Genomic DNA, 17,318 nt, shown 5'->3' on the forward strand with positions numbered 1-17,318 from the left:
TTAGAGCAGATAAGGACTGTGATAAACTGTAGGTTCCGGGACCCAGCCCGGATGTCTCAGATCAAGAATTCTGATCTGACAAAGTGCAGGGTCCACAGCTTTGAGAGCTGCTCAGCTCGGGGTGCCCTCTTCCTCTCAGTTCTGCCCACCCTGGCACTCAGATGACCAGTTTAGTTCTGCAGCTCAGATTCTCTGATATCTCATGCTCTGAGGTTTGTCTCCTTTAACATCATAAAGCTGTTCTTTCCCTAACACGTGTGGTGTGAGTTGTCCTCCTCACCCTCCCAATCCTTATTGTCATTACGTCTAGGTCACTTCTTTCCCATGGCTTGTCATACTTACTCTGGGAAATCTCTCTGGCATTAGATTCCAAAGAAGATCTTTACTTTGCAGTAGCCTAGGAACAGATTAAAAAAACAAACAAAAAGCCCCAAGTCCGCGCATCTCTGACCCCTGGTCTGTGTCTGTTCTCTGGACTCCATTTGAACTCTGTGCCTCCATTTGTGTGACTTTCCGATTACCAGGCATGTAAGACGTCACCAAGCAACCTGGAAGTGCTTGTCGGAATACCCTGGACAGGGAATATTCCAATCAAATTCTAAAATATATCAAGGATTCATGCATTGATGCTCCTTATGTATGAAGTCATGTGAAGCCGTGTAGAAATACCACATGTGGAATTTCAATGCGTTTTGAGTAAGGAAAGATTAAAGGGAACAGTTTGGCTCCTGGAGTAGGTGCTGCGACCCTGCTTTAGAACAGTGCCCTTTAGAAGACACAAATGTGTTATGTTCGTGTGACTGGTCACATAGATCCATTGGAATCTTAATGATCCAGGAGATTAATTGCTCTCATTTCTAGAGGTACATCTACATTACAAAACAGTAGGCTTCCAGGAGGCCACTGCAGGGTTGTGCTTTTCAAAGCTCTTGAGTAGCAGGCACGAAGCTCAGAGTAGAAACATTCCTGTCTCATAAACACAGGAATTGTAGTACGAAGAAAAAAATAGAAGTTACGGAAAAGGAGCGCATTTGGCTGAATTTGCTTGTTCTAAAGTCACATTGACATTGTTCTAAGAAGTGTTGGTAGTTTAGCTAATAAAATTAGTGAAAGTTAAGTCCTGAAATTTACATCTTTGAAGGATTGATACTTTCAAATAATTGTTTTTAAAACTCAGGAAGAGTCAAGGAAAATATAGACATCAACCAAATAATCAAAGTTAGTTTTTTTAAAAATATTTACTTATTTATTATGTATACAATATTCTGTCTGTGTGTATGCCTGCAGGCCAGAAGAGAGCACCAGACCCCATTACAGATGGTTGTGAGCCACCATGTGGTTGCTGGGAATTGAACTCATGATCTTTGGAAGAGCAGGCAATGCTCTTAACCTCTGAGTCATCTCTCCAGCTTCCAAAAATCAAAGTTTTAAAATTTATCTTTAATTATTTAGTTTTGGCTGTCACTTAACAAGTTTTATTTGGAAAAGATGGTTTTAATTTTTTTTTTTTTTGCATGGTATTCTTAGGCTTTTTAAGAGATGAAGTGGTAAGTTTCAGTAAGTTAAAAAAAAACTATTGCTAATTATTTTAATAAAATAATTTGTATGAATGTGTTAAAATATAGAATTTTGCTATACATTATATAATGTTTAAGTCAAGTTACTGATTTATCTTTCTTTTGGTGAAAGCATCCAAAATTCTAGCTTTTAAATTTAAATAATAATATTATTAATTGTCTGATAATTTCATACAATGTGTTTGATTATCCATACTCCTCAACTCCTTCCGCCTTCTCTATCCTCATCTCCACACCCACCAATTTCGAGTTTTCTTTCTTATTGTTTTTCGCTGTGTATTACCTACTGCTCTGGGGAGTGGGGCTTGTTCTAGAGTGTGGTTGACCTAGCAAAGGTCATCATTAAAGAAAATAGACTTTCTGCTACTCAGCAGCTATCCAATCAAATGGCTTTGGCTCCCCAGCTAGCTGGGGATTTCATGCTGACTGGCCCCGGTGCCTCTGAGATTTTTGTCTGGCTGGATTTGAGCAGGTGTTAGGAACACCTAGAGTTCATATGTCTGTGTCTGCAAAAGCACCATTTGCTTGAACTTATCCACCACTCTGACTGTTGGCTCCTAAACAACCTTTTCTTCCCCCTTTTTCCAGTGGTCTGTGAGCCTAGTGGGGAGGGTGTGATATAAAGTGCTCTTAGGGTGTCTAGAGGTTGACCAGTTGTCAGCTACTGCTAGAGGAAGCTTTCTCTGATGGAGGCCGACCGAGAGATACACTGACATGGATTAATAAGTCATTTGGAATCATTAAAAAAGCAAATTTAATATAGTTTACTTTATAACTATCTTGATGTAGAAGATATATGCAAAAAGGTAGTTTTAAATAGTAAAAGGAAAAACATAGCAAATCTATCATCACACATTCTACTTGGATGTCTTAATAGCTGTTATATCTATGTCTGTCTTAATTGCTTATTTTTTAATTCTTTGTAACACTGAGAACAAAATCTTATCATTTAGCTTTATGATTTTGTTTATTGTTTTTTCTAGGAATGATCTCTTCATTTTTACTAGTAAGCCTGCCAGCTTTGCTGATCTCTTTTGTATCTGGAGAAGCAGAAATAAGATTTTCCGGACAAACCGAATTTTTCGTTAATGAAACAAGTACCACAGTCATTCGTCTTGTCATTGAGAGACTAGGAGAGCCAGCAAATGTTACTGCGATCGTGTCGGTAAGAAAGTACAGCAGTCCTACTTGTTAAAAATGAAATGCGTAGGACAATTTTTAGCATCAATAGAAACAAAGTCTTGAACCATTTGGGGTGCTGAGTGTGAATTTCATTGTGACAAATGACTGGAGAATGGGTTACTGTGTCTAAATCTGATAGGGGTTCAGAGACCGGCCCAGTGTTGGTATGGACATCTGACAGACCTTTGCAAATATAAAGGCTAATTATTTTAAGTCATTTATGTGTTTGTTTTAAAACAAAACTATTTTATTTTGGGTTATTTGAACTATAGCATCTTTCTTTAGTCATTCATCGTCAGGTGACTTAGATAAAAATATATGCAATATTTAAAAGACACAAATAACAGAAAAAAAAAGAAACCCTACGTTCGGTTGTTAGAGAGTCATTGTTGTTGGAGAAATGAAGTATATTAACTTCACGAAAAGTTAAGTAGATTATGTAAATTCTTTATTATACAAAATTTGTTCGGATTAGATGTTTAATGTTATGTGTTTGGATCTATTTTGCTCAGAAAGCAATGTCATATGACCAATAAGGATATTGCTATATTAGGGGCTCAATGTACTTTAAAACTTTGGTGCAAAAATAATGTTTATGTTTGTGTGCACATGTACATATGTGCTATGAGTACACACACACACTTCTGTGTGCATAGGCCGGATCAATGTCACGTGACTTCCTCTATATCACTCTTGCCTCATTTTTATTTTTTTTTAATATTTATTTATTATGTATACCATATTCTGTCTGTATGCCTGCAAGCCAGAAGAGGGCACCAGACCCTATTACAGATGGTTGTGAGTCACCTTGTGGTTGCTGGGAATTGAACTCAGGACCTCTGGGAAGAGAGGCAATGCTCTTAACCTCTGAGCCATCTCTCCAGCCCCTCTTGCCTTATTTTTAAAGAGAGTCTCTTAGTGAATCTGCCACTAACCACTCACACTCACAGACTGACAAGAGTGGGTGGTTAGTTATCACCAGGATCTGTGGTATCCACCATCCCCAGCACTAGTGTGATAAACTAAAGGATTTCTAAAGGATTTCTTTTCTTTTTTTAAAGCCTACAGCACCTGGTATTCCCAGGTGGTCTCCCATCCGGTCTCCCATCCAAGTACTAACCAGGCCCGACCCAGCTTAGCTTCCGAGATCAGACGAGACCGGGTGCGTTCAGGGTGGTATGGCCTTAGACAAACTACAGGATTTCTACCCTGGGCTTTTTACCTGGTGCTGCACTGAAATCTGTGTGCCTTCAGGGCAGGCAGTTTATCAACCACCCCATCTCTCAGCTCTTCCAAAGTGATTTTTTAACAATATGTTAAATTATGTTGTAAATTATTGTAAAAAGAAAAAGAGAAGAAAAATTACTGATAGAATAAACCCAAGGTTATAATTTTATTCGCTTTAGTTTCTGTTTAATTTGACATGTATGTATACATTCACTGACTTTGTTTCTTGTTCTAGTGTACGCTCGCTGTATGTGACAGTCACTTTTCCTTTTTCAGGTTGCAGTAGTTTGCTTTTCTTGGTATATTATTTTATTCTAAACATTTCTCCATTGTTTTTCATTGATGTTGCCTTCAGGTTTTGCTATCTATATTGAATGTCATCCGGAAGAGTTGTTTCTATACATGACTAGATGACTGTTTCCCTGGATTTTGTGTTCATTCTCATAGAGTATGCTCAGTGCCTCTTGATAATACTTTCTGAAAAATTGCAATTTTCCATAGCAGGTTGTAAGAATTAGTTTTCCAACATCCTCTCAACGCTTTCCAACTTATTTTGATTTCTCAACTGTTTAAAACTTTTTTTTTTTTTACAAATTAGAACTAGACAGTGACTAAACTTTCCAAAATATGTTCTGATTTCTCATTTGCACTAAATAATTTTCCCTAGTGGTTAAAGTATTAATTTTGAGCTCTGTGAAAAAACTGTCATTTGACTATGTGCTTCTTTATAATATTGGAATTATCACTGTGTTGAGCGTCGTCTTAGCAGTGTTGCCTCCACAGATTAAAATATTAGGAAGTTTTATACTGATTAAAACTTGGGGTCTCTACTTCAATTGCTGTGGATATTCTAAGTAAAATTAGAGGGTGAAAGTTTTGGACATAATTTTTTTAACCCTTTGGGAAAACAGTAGCACCACCTCAATTTTACAAGCTGCTTCCGACCCCTCCATTGTAAGTTTTAGCCATAACATGTCTTGCTAGGCTGTAGACTATACCAAATCAGTTAAGAGACAGAGGAAAAAAAATAACATTGCTTTTCTATTAAATTAATGTTTTTTTTTGTGTGTGTGCAATCAACTTTGATTCCACTATATTAAGAACTATTTTATATGTAATTATATATTTCTGTGATTTGTATTTTTTTGAATTTTATCGTATTTATTTGTTTATGTGTGTCTATGGACACACAGGTAGAGTTTTGAGGACAATTTGCTGAAGTGAATCTTTCCTTCCACCACGTGAGTCCGGAATGGACCCCAGGTCATCAGTCTTGACTGCAAGTACATTTGCCCCTGAACCATCTTGCTGGCTCTCTAATAATTTTTCAGAAGATGAATCATACATTTTGCTCAACATTTGTCTTTGGATATCCTATTATACATGTCGATGCCATTTGATTTATTCCCTTCGTCTCGACTGCTCTCTGGAGGGTCAGTTTTGCTTCTCCAGCTCTTCGTTAAGTGAGGCTGTCTCCTTTGCTCTTGGTAGCTGAACGGAGAAGACACTGGTGACTTTTTTGACACATACGCCGCGGCGTTTATCCCTTCTGGAGGAACAAACCGGACCGTGTACATAGCCGTGTGTGATGACGATCTTCCGGAGCCCGATGAAGCTTTCACCTTCCTCTTGACGTTACAGGTAAGCTCATTCCCTTTCAGCTTGAATTCACAGCATGTCTTCTAACACCCGAAAATCTATTTAATTAGTAATAAGTCAAGGGATATGTATCGTGGTGGTTTTCGTGGATCTCCTTGACAGATGTACAGCAGCGTGGATGAGGGTTTGTTTACAGGAGCACGTGCTCCTTGCGGGTAGACACACCACTGAAGATCTCTTCCTCGCCAAAGCTGCTCACTGCCCGTAGATGTTAGAGAAGGGTGGTTTATTTATGCTCTCTTTGTTTCCCCCAAACCTGCTCACTGCCCGTAGATGTTAGAGAGGGCTGGTTTAGTCATGCTCTCTCTGTCTCCCCGAAAGCTGCTAACTGTCTGTAGATTGTTAGAGAGGGCTGGTTTATTCATGCTCTCTTTGTCTCCCCCAGAGCTGCTCACTGCCCGTAGATGTTAGAGAAGGGTGGTTTATTCATGCTCTTAATAATTAAAGACAGGAATTCTGCTGAAAGATTTTTCTAATATTTAATTTATTAATTTGTTTATTTTCACTTTAGAAACCCTCAGCAAATGTGAAACTTGGATGGCCAAGGACCGCAACTGTGACAATCTTATCAAATGACAATGCGTTTGGAATTATTTCCTTCAGTGCGGTATGGTTACAGTGTGCAGATTGGAATGGTTGCAAGATACTACTACATTCAGTTTTTTTTTAAACTGATTTTTTTTATATTGACCAGTACTACTCTGTTGTGATTTTTGATTAAACCTGACACCAACTCCATAGCTACTCTAAATTCCGTGTATTTAACTGTTGCACATTGAGGCATTTGTGCTCAGGACCCACATTTACACTATCCATTTCTGACCATTGACTTGGTCGTTGCCTGGCCTCTCATGAGGATGTACTTTTGGGCTTTTATTATGTATTTATTTCAAATGCCATTTAATGAAGTCTGACCTGCCATCAGGATGGCCTAGCGGTCAAAGGCACTGTGCTCAGGAAGTCTGGTCTGTTTTTCCAGGCTCTTCCGTATGTTTGGAGTAAGTGGGACATGAAAAAAACTTACAGCAAAGTTAAGATTAACCTGCAAATATGACAGCTCTTTCAATTCAATTCTCATATCAATTCATATTCTCTTACATAGAATAGTCTCATTTTTAGTTCTCATATCAATTCATATTCTTTTAAATTGACTCTCCTCATATTTAATTCTCTTATTAATTCATATTTCATGGAAGTTAAAACTATGAGATTCTGTTCAGTGTATTTCTCCTCCTCCACCAAATTCTCCTTCTTCTAGTCCATCCCATTTTCAGAAACAAAACCACAAGTCTCTAGTGTTTCTAGCTCCTGAGCTAAAATTAAAGGTTGTCTTCAACACAACTGGTTTTGGATACCAAGTTAGAGGCTATAATAATCTTCCTGATAGTCTTTTTGAATTCTGTTGCTAAGCAACATTGAAAATTCTGCTGCCACGTTTTATTTATTTCCACTTCCAGCACCTGTGCTTGTGTGCCTTGTGTCACAGCTCTGTAAAGTCATCTTTGAAACAAGGCAAGCTGTAGATAAATGTGCTCTTTATGCTTGTCTTTCTTAAAAGGGGGTTTTCCTAACTTTAGTAGCTATTTGGGAGCCTACAAATGTATTGTCATTATAAACGTTAATTACATTAATTAGGAATTCTCGAGTGAAGGGACCATAATGCACCAAGTTCTTCTTTCTGATTTATTCATACATTCATACTTACCTCTGAGCCTCATACTCGTGTGTCTAAAAGTTGCTTCTCTTTTCTTTTTCCTCCCCTCTTTTTCTTTCCTCTCTCTTTCGTCTGACGTTATGCGCCACCGGCTGTGGGAATGAGTACTAGTTACTGGGTTTGGTTGCAGCGCTACTAGGCCTCCTCTGACAGTCTCCATATACGCTCCATGTCACAGTAGGTACTCAAGACTGCTTCCATCTCTAGCCTTTTAACAATTTTGTTGATAACAAACATGCCATTGATACACTGATAGCAGTCAACAGTTATTGGATACTCAGCATATGTCAGGAAGTAGGAAAAACTCTGGATGTAAATTATCTCATTGTGTCTATCCCAAACCTGTGAGGCAGGTGTTCCTAGCACCAGTAACTGATGGCTGTGACGCAGTTGCTCCTAGAGATACCCACTGCTGCCCTGGGACATGGGGGTTCCTTTTCCCCATCTGTCGTGTCTCAGCCATCCCGAGACAGAGTGTTCCAACACTTGAAGTCCTCCCTGTTTTTCCTCTGAAGTGATTTTCTTTCTGGTTCTGAAAGTCAGTCATAGCTGTCTGTTTTCAGTGACAGTGACTAATTATGAGGCGGGGTGATTGAGAACAAGTGGCCCCAGTGAGTCACGAGCTTGGTCATAGTGGGTAACTTATTTTTGTGGCCTTCTGGGCTCTGTGAGCATTTTAATCTATTATCCTTTAGTTGAGAAGCCTCTAAGATTCCTCAGGGCAAGCACTAGCAGGGCCAGGAAGCCTGTCACTGCATGCTTTGTTTTCTTTTTACACCGCTCTTCTAATTTCATCATTTTCATCATTTGTCATCTACAGTTTATTGACGCTAGGAATACACAGTGTAGGATACAGTCTGAATTGATTTGCGGTGGAATTTAGCATTACCTTAGCATTTAGCATTTCTAAGGCGGCAGTTTTACCACCTCCTGCCTTTCTCTGACTGATCAATGCCTGATCAATGATTGTCTTTGTTCTTTCCGATAGCCTTCATCAATCTCAGTGATTGAGCCAAGGAGCAGAAATGAATCTGTGTCTCTTACTCTCATCAGGGAGAAGGGGACCTATGGAATGGTCACTGTAACTTTTGATGTAAGTTTACTTTGAAATAATTTTAGATGATAACAAGTTAAGCGTTCATATCAGACGATTGCAATATAAAAACACTAAAGTCTTCTGTACAATAAATATCACACTTAAAATTAACTAAAGACAAATACGTTTGCTTTTATACACTCCATGGTGAATAGAAAAGTGTTTTCCTTGCTGCTTTCATGTATTGAGTTTCCACAAGACTTTCCCCTCCCCCTTCCCATCCCTCCAGCTCTTCCTAGCCACCCCCTGGTTCTTTTTCAAATTCGTGGCTTCTATTTCCTTAACTGTTGCTACAATCTGTATCTTTTTGTTTAAACTGTTATAGGCAACACTTGTGGAACTTTTTGTATTGCCCAGTGCCCTGTGCCTACACTGATAATTGCTGCAATTCAGGCCACCCTGTCCCCCCAGCACTCAGCCTCTCTCTTGATCTCCTTTATTTTTCCTTTGTAAAACTCATGTCTTCATGCTGCACACGAATATCAACTTCCATGTCATTTATTGTTGTCTGCTATCTGGAAGTCCCATATGGGAGGAGTTTGTGTTACAGCTTTTGTATTCAGGTCCTGGCAGACGAGGCACGTGCTGCTCCTTTTGTATTCAGGTCCTGGCAGACGAGGCACGTGCTGCTCATGTGCTTCCGTGAATGAGGTTACACCTTCTCATCTCCCCTGCAAAGTAGACGCTCTCTTGCCCACTATGAAGACGAGGAGAATGCAGCACAGAGTTGTTGGGCATCTTGCGCAAGGTCACACAGCCAGTGACGGAGCTGGAACTGGATCCCATTTCTCCAGAGATTTCCTGGTTTTCGATATCTTTCTTCTCAAGAAGATGGGTTTCTACACTTTCCCCTCAGGCTTACTATAACAGTTAAAAAAACAAAACAAAAACAAAAACAAAAAACTCAAACCTTAGAAAACACAGAGTATTCTAATTATAGTCAGGGTGAATAATGGCATTGCAGACCTTGACGTAATTAGGAAGGCAGTCTCTTGTGTGAGCTCACATGTCTTTTTTTTTTTTTTTAAAGATTTATCTATAATGTATACAGTGTTCTGTCTGCATGTGTGCCTGTAGGCCAGAAGAGGGCCCTAGATTTCATTACAGATGTTTGTGAGCCACCATGTGGTTGCTGGGAATTGAACTCAGGACCTCTGAGTTCTCTCTCTCTCTCTCTCTCTCTCTCTCTCTCTCTCTCTCTCTCTCTCTCTCTGTTTTTGGTTTTTCCAGACAGGGTTTCTCTATGTAGCTTTGGAGCCTTTCCTGGAACTAGCTCTTGTAGACCAAGCTGACTTCGAACTCACAGAGCTCTGTCTGCCTCTGCCTCCCGAGTGCTGGGATTAGAGGCTTGCGCCACCACCACCCGGCCAGGCAGAGCTCTTAGGCATTGAACCAGCTCTCCAGCCCCTCATTTGTCTTTTGTCAACTATCTTTAAGCTTCTGAAGTTTGCCAGCTCACATGACAGTAATGACATGTTTTCGGATGCTTTGTTTAACTGGTGGTACTGTTCATGTCTTCGCAGGTGTCAGGTGGCCCAAATCCCCCTGAAGAAGACTTGACTCCCGTTAGAGGAAATATCACCTTCCCCCCTGGCAGGGCCTCCGTAATCCACAGCTGGACAATACTGGATGATGAGGTCAGCCAGTGCTAAGTATGCAGAAGACACAGGCTCTGTGCCAGAGACTTGTAGAGGGCTGTTTGTCTAATATTAGATTGTATTTATTATTTGAAATTATTCATGAATTCAGCCTTTTGGAAATTAATGTCTTATAGCCATTCATGCTTCAACCATGAGTAACAAGCTGTTATTTGGGGATACAGCTCACAAATACCTGATTTATTTCATATTAAATTGTGCTTACAGGGCTGGGATGTGGGGAGGCATTTGCGTACTACATGCAAGTCCCTGGCTTCCATCCCCAGTGTCTTAGAATGAACTTAAATATTGATTAACCATTAAATATAAGGTAAAGATCGAAGAATTTTATAACTTTTTAATTTTTTTATTAATCATATACTATTTGAACAGAGATATGGATGCTTATCTAGAAACCATGTTTTAGTACAAGTTTAAGAAAAATTTTACTGCAATTGATACTTTTGTTTAGGTTAACCTGTTTGTTTACTAGTGTGTGTGTGCACGCGCGTGTGCATTGTACACGTAGTTCTGGGAATCAATCCCACGTTAGCGGTCTCCATGGCACTTTTAACTGATGAACTGTTTCGATGGCTTCTTTCTTTAGATGTTTTTAGTTTTGCTGTCATAAAGATTTTGTGGTTAGATTTTACATGTAGTCCACTGAGGACTTGGATATATGCTGTAACTCAATTGCAAAGGCAACCCCAAATCTGAACAGTAGTGTGCAAGGATGTTCTTCATGAGCCAGTAAAACCAAAACAAAACACCCCCCTGCCAAAGCATGCAAAGGAATTCAGATGTGGCGCACAACTCCGCCAGCAGAGAAGACTACCACAACAGTATTCTTCTTGGAACGTACTTTATTGGAGTGCAGAAGACTGAAGTTTAGATGGAGGCGAAAAGACCCCCCCCCCCCAGCCCGACTGCGCGCGTGGTCACACACGCGGGGAATGTATACAGCGCCTGGTCTACCTATGACGTGTCATTGCTCGATTGGCTCAGACCACACTGAGGCGATCGTGTGAGCAAGACGTGTGAGCAAGTGATAGGTGGGAATCAAACCACCCTTGGGCCAGAGGCGAGCGTGCGCAGTTGTTTACCAACTAGAGACAATTAGCAAATGGCGGCAACGGGCTTAGTGCCAGACCCTGAGAACATGGCGGTGCCGTGGCGCGCTACATTCAGATATTGCTAAAGATGCGAAGATAGGAAAAATAGACAGAAATATGTAACTTTCTACAGAAATTCTATAACCAAAGCACAAACAATGCTTAATAGAAGGAAATGTGTTAGACACTTTAGAAAGGTAGATTTCTCTGGAAAGACCTGAAACATTTGGTAGCATTGATGACCTTTGTTTTTATGGTTCAGGAGATCAACAAAAGCCTTCTCCTCTGCGATCCCAGGGCAATCGAAGGTTATGATTCATTTACAATGAATTAATTACTGACCTTGTAAATTTAAAAGATTTAATAGTGTGCTTTAGGAGGGGTGTCTTTAAATTGCCACTGACAGAGGTAAAATGGGGTGAGTTTTCACTGTTATTCATAACATAGAATTTACAGTAAAGGCAAGGCTCGAACAGTGAGGCGCACTGGAGAGCAACTCTGGGGTCTCTGTAAGCGATAGAAAGCGATCCCCTTGAATAATGTCAGCATTTCATCAAGAAATGAGTTCTGGGCCATTTCCAGAGAGCCATGGTGTTCTCTTAATATCACAGAATTGACTCCTGAATTAGAAATCACACAGAGATGCAAGAGAAATTCATATGCTGAAATTAAGCAGCTGTTTGATATCTAGTGTTCTTTCCAGATTCTAGAATACTGTTAGGCTTTGAACTCTCTTTATGATCCTACCAATGATCTAAAATTGACAAGGATTTATTCCCATTTGTACTGCATGTACTTTATAGTTTTCTTGACTCTGATCAAGATTCAGAGAAAAATATACATTACTAGTTCTTAACGTCATTGCTTTATTAAATTATTCTTTATTTTTCTACTACCTGAAAGTAAATTAATATTTGGAAGGTATCTTAGTTTGTGGAGTCTAAATGAGCCTCTTGCCATTTTCTCTGCATTTAAACTTTAGTATTTCTATGAAGCACGCTTTTTTAAAACTTGGGCCTGATGGCAGGTATATTGGCTAATGAAGTTTTCTTTGTATCCTGTAAAACAGGTGCCGGAAAATGATGAAGTGTTTGTGATTCAACTGAAAGCTGTAGAAGGAGGAGCAGAGATTAATGCCTCTAGGAGTTCGGTTGAAATCGTCGTGAAGAAAAACGACAGTCCCGTGAAATTCCTCCAGAGTGTCTACTTGATTCCCGAGGATGACCACATTCTCATGATCCCAGTGGTTCGTGGGAAGGATGGCGACAGCATTCTGATTGGATCTGATGAGTTTGAAGTTTCCGTCAGTTATAAAGTCATGGCTGGGGACTCAACAGCGCATGCCCAGCCGAATGTAGACTTCATCGATCTTCAGCCAAACACCACTCTCACCTTTCCCCCTTTTGTTCATGAATCACACTTGAAATTTCAAATAATTGATGACAGCATACCAGAGATAGCTGAATCATTTCACATCGTGTTACTAAAGAACACCCTGCAGGGCGATGCGGTGCTAATGGGTCCTTCTTCTGTGCAGGTCACCATTAAGCCCAATGACAAACCTTATGGAGTACTTTCATTCAACAGTATTTTGTTTGAAAGGCCAGTTATAATCGATGAAGATAAAGCATCCAGGTATAGTTTTCTTTAAATTTACAAACATTTATTATATTTTTTTTTTGGTTTTAATTTTTATGATGTTGAGCCAATGCTGAGCTGTTAGAACATGTGCCATTTTCTCTAAAACTGCCTTGTTGATATCTTTTTGAATGTGATTTAATTCTTTTTTTTATATTTATTTATTTTTTATTATGTATACAATATTCTTTCTGCGTGTATGCCTGAAGGCCAGAAGAGGGCACCAGACCCCATTACGGATGGTTGTGAGCCACCATGTGGTTGCTGGGAATTGAACTCAGGACCTTTGGAAGAGCAGGCAATGCTCTTAACCTCTGAGCTATCTCTCCAGCCCTGATTTAATTCTTACATTGAATTCATGTGATGATAAGTTCTTAGGCATATCCAAACATGTGTTTTTCATATGAAAATGAATCAGTTTTTGTGTTGTTATCTGATTTATGAGAGTGAATGCTATGACCTCATGTGTTCTGAACAATTCTAGGTTTGAAGAGATCACAGTGGTTAGAAATGGTGGCACCCACGGAGATGTCTCTGTGGATTGGTTGCTGACACGGAACAGCACTGATCCCTCACCAGCGACAGTAGATATCAGCCCCAGCTCTGGGACTCTCCAGTTCGCACAAGGGCAGATGTTGGCATCGATCCTTCTTACTGTCATTGACGATGACCTTCCGGAGGAGGCCGAAGTGTTCCTCCTCACAATCCTGCCTCCCACAGCACAGGGAGGTGCTGAAGTCAGCGAGCCAGCGCAGGTAGGATGAGCGCAGCAGCCTTTAAGCATCCAGGCCCAGCCTCAGTGTAGCTCTGTGCGGCAGGAGAAAGGTTGGCTTTGCAAAAGTGGCGGGAACTTCTCTTCATCATCTGAATTCCTTCTGAAAATAAGAAACAAATCAAAAGAACAAAACAAAACCCCCAAACAAATAATCACCCCCAAAATATTGTTTTGTGGTGTCGGGTGTAGGACCCAGGGCCTTGGGTGCTTCTCCACCAGCCAAAGCTTCTAGCACCATGTTTAAGCCCAGACTTAATATTTTACCACTTAAGAAGTTTCAAACTTCTAGTTTTTAAAAAGCTTCAAAAACTGTTTTTGATTCTTTTCCTCTCCTCATACACAAAGTGGTCACGTAAGAGATGCTGTCTAAATACGTAATAAAGGTCAGAATAGTCTGAGTAGCCCCACCTGTGAAACTCCTGAACTTTACTATTCTCTTTCATTTGTAGCTTCTGCTCTACATCCAGGACAGCGACGATGTTTATGGAGAGATAGCCTTTTTTCCTGTGGACGGCCAGAAGATTGAAAGCAGTCCGACTGAACGATGCCTGTCTCTGAGTCTTGCGAGACTAGGGGGAGCTAAAGGAGACGTGAAAGTGACTTATTCTGCTCTCTATATTCGCGCTGGAGCTGTGGACCCCTTGCGAGCAAAGGATGGCATCTTAAATACATCCAGGAGTGGAAGCCTCCTTTTTCCAGAACATAGCAATCAAGTCACTGCAAAACTGCCAATAAGAAATGATGCTTTCCTCCAGAATGAGGCCCATTTCCTAATACAGGTACTTTAACGATTAAAATAATCTTAATTTTAGTTACAACTGGACTTGTCTATGCAGAATAGCTAATGTTATTTTGCTTTAATCTATAATTTAGATTCTGTTTGTTATTTGAAACTATGTAGGGCTGGCACTGTGGTATGCATCTATAATCCCAGAACTTAGGAGACTAAGGTGACAGGAGATGAAAGGGAGTCTGGCCTTGTCTACATCCCAAAACTGCGTGAGTCCAGCCTTGTCTACATCCCTAAACTGTGGGAGTCCAACCTTGTCTGTATCCTGAAACTGGTGGAAAACAAACAAGAAAAAAACAAAACAAAAAATTTTGGTAGACTGTCCCTTAATCAATAGAACCTTCTATGCCATTCAGATCTGAACAAGGGAAGGGTTCTGCAGAAATACATGTGTCAGCCAGTTGGTATTAAAGATCCACCAGTTAAGACATGCAAAGGAGACCACTGTCGTACACATGTTAACTTCACAGGACGGTGAGCAGTGCACAGGAGACAGATTCACCATAGCTTTGACTTGGTTTGAAAAATATGACATGAGAATTGAATTTATGGAGTAAATATTTCTCCTAGTATCTATTATAAGAGAAGCATTTCAGAAACTAAAAGAAATATAAAAAGTTTTTTTCTCTTTTAACTAGTACATTCAAACATCTGTTTCTTCATTCAGTGTGGGTCGGATCTCTGGACCTCCCAGGTGGGAGCCCTATGTCATACCTTCATCTTGTCACTCCTAGTTTTCAGCTTCTATCTGCCGAGCACATTATTTTTTTATATTAAAGTTTAAAGTGGCTGCACTCATTTCAGGTGGATAGCATCTCTGCATTCCATGTATCTGATATCGACAGATTCTTCAATTAGAAAACAGTGAAGGTTGTTTGTCAAATTTTTATGATATAAATAAATTTAATACAGAAAGATAATGGATATAGATTCATACAATTAAGACCATATCTCACGCTGAGCATTGGTGGTGCATGCCCTTAATCCTGGCACTTGGGAGGCAGAAGCAGGGAGGTCTAAGTTTGGGCTACAAAACAAAACAGAACAAAACCAAAAAAAAAGAAGTCTTGTCTCACCATCCACGGCGCCATCTGCAGTGTATGCCAAATGAAATAACATTTTCCATTGCTCTCCGTGTGTGTGCTGCTGAATGAGTTCTGCGTTTGGACCTAGGCTTCATTTCATGGCTTACGATGGCTGTCTCTGGAGATTCTGCCCATCCTCCTTCCTCACCGGTTAGACTTCCCATCAGTCTCAGCAGTGCTGAATGCTGAGATTAGCTGTATTATCTGCTTTGTTTCTGTCACCTCCTGGGAGGGAAGTTTTTAATAAACTCCTGGATTTTCTTAGCTCCCGTTTTCCCCCTTCAGATTATGTTTTACTTTGCTAAAATAGATTCCTCCTAAAATACAGATGCAGAAAGTGTGTATGTAACATATACTTCTTGAGGCTTTGCAGGGGTGGAAATGTGAAATCTGACCCTTAGTTTGTTTGCGAAATTAGTTGTAGATTTAATGGTTTCTTAATTATCGCACAAAAGGCAGTCGTTTAGCTTCCAGGTTGTGGATGAGAAATTTAAACGGAAGGGAATGATTGACTGTTTAGGTAATTTTGTTAGTCTCCAAAAGCATGTAGTATTTTTGACCTCCAAAATGCAATGGCCGTATCCAGCCTTGCTATGCAGGGAGGGTGGCTCTTTCCTATTTAGCTGAGCGGTATGCATGTCTTATGCTTTCGATTCCAACAAGAAGTATAACAGTTAAGTGAGGCATTTACATTGGCTCTTTGGAACGTGTGTTGATTGTCACAAAGTATTCTGGTCATGAGAGAACAGTACAGTCATGTCCATTTCTGAAAAACACCACATAAGCCACAAATCTCTACTATGGTTGACATGTGGCATCATGCCAACCTTTCAAAGCTTTGTGGAGGAGGAGATTTGAAGAGCTTCGTGAAGCTGAAAGTCTCATGGGAAACTCGAAGCTCTGGTCTTTTATAGTCCAGTGATGACTAACTCCTTCATTTGACCAGTGTGGACTCAAAGTTCCATACGTAAGACGCTGAAAGTTGCACTGTATCAGTGACCCTGTAGAACTGTTTGTCCTGTAGGGGCCAACTATAAATGCTTGTTGCATAGCCGCTGCATTTCAGGTTTGTGCTGCAAATGGGAACATGCAACATGAACACACATGCCTTAAGATCCTAACCAGCAAAGATCTGAGCTAGAAAATAACAAACTAATGGCATATGAAGTTGTGGTTACATCATAAGCTTAATCAGAGTAGTAAAGCTTCCAGAGGGGGTGGCCAAAGACACTGGAGAATCCCATGAAATCGTCACATGGAAGAGAGGACATTTAGCTGGTTTTTAAGGGTTTTGAGATGATGAAGGGAGGGGCCGTTCTTGGTGAGGGGACTACTGTCTTCATCAACTACTGGGAGACTGATTGTGTGTTAGATGTGTACTGCATTTCTGTAAACATTCGGTTGCTCTGGCTGTAGTTGGAGTTCTGAACAGTCTGCTTGTGCTGACTTAGGTCTGGCAGAGAAGGGAGGTTTTTTTTTTTGTTTTTTTTTTTTTTTTACATTAGACTTTTAAAATGTCGGTGTAGTTGAATATAGGTGACAGAGTGGACAAACAGGTTTGACACATGAGAAGCTAATGGTGGGTAGGACCTGGTACAGGGATAGTGATTTCTGTTTGGACAGTGTATCTGTACAATGTCTGCGTGACATTTGTGAGATGCTCACTAGTGATGATTATAATGACTTGGAGTTTGAGGGAGATACTCGGATATTATTAAAGGGATAGGATGATGTTACAAGGTAAAGAACCAGGGAGAGCTCGACTCAGTAATCAATCCTGAGAATCAGAAGAAACGGGGCTCTGGCAGTCCCTTTAGGAGGTTCAG

At 40.2% G+C, this 17,318-nt stretch overlaps 1 protein-coding gene and 1 pseudogene across 1 annotated transcript in view; one reads left to right on the top strand and one right to left on the bottom strand.

Moving 5' to 3' along the window:
* The window catches only part of Adgrv1 (adhesion G protein-coupled receptor V1), a 550,578-nt gene that overhangs the window by 4,369 nt on the left and 528,891 nt on the right, over positions 1-17,318 (top strand). Inside the window, exons 3-10 of the mRNA XM_057789515.1 lie at positions 2,561-2,742; positions 5,478-5,627; positions 6,157-6,252; positions 8,348-8,452; positions 9,979-10,092; positions 12,274-12,839; positions 13,321-13,597; positions 14,067-14,396. Coding sequence (XP_057645498.1) covers positions 2,561-2,742; positions 5,478-5,627; positions 6,157-6,252; positions 8,348-8,452; positions 9,979-10,092; positions 12,274-12,839; positions 13,321-13,597; positions 14,067-14,396 — 1,820 coding nt within the window. The remainder of the gene's footprint in view (positions 1-2,560; positions 2,743-5,477; positions 5,628-6,156; positions 6,253-8,347; positions 8,453-9,978; positions 10,093-12,273; positions 12,840-13,320; positions 13,598-14,066; positions 14,397-17,318) is intronic.
* LOC130887682 (5S ribosomal RNA) lies at positions 3,819-3,949 on the bottom strand (annotated as a pseudogene).

This window comes from Chionomys nivalis, chromosome 15, assembly GCF_950005125.1.
Source record: "Chionomys nivalis chromosome 15, mChiNiv1.1, whole genome shotgun sequence".
Taxonomy (NCBI): Eukaryota; Metazoa; Chordata; class Mammalia; order Rodentia; family Cricetidae; genus Chionomys; species Chionomys nivalis.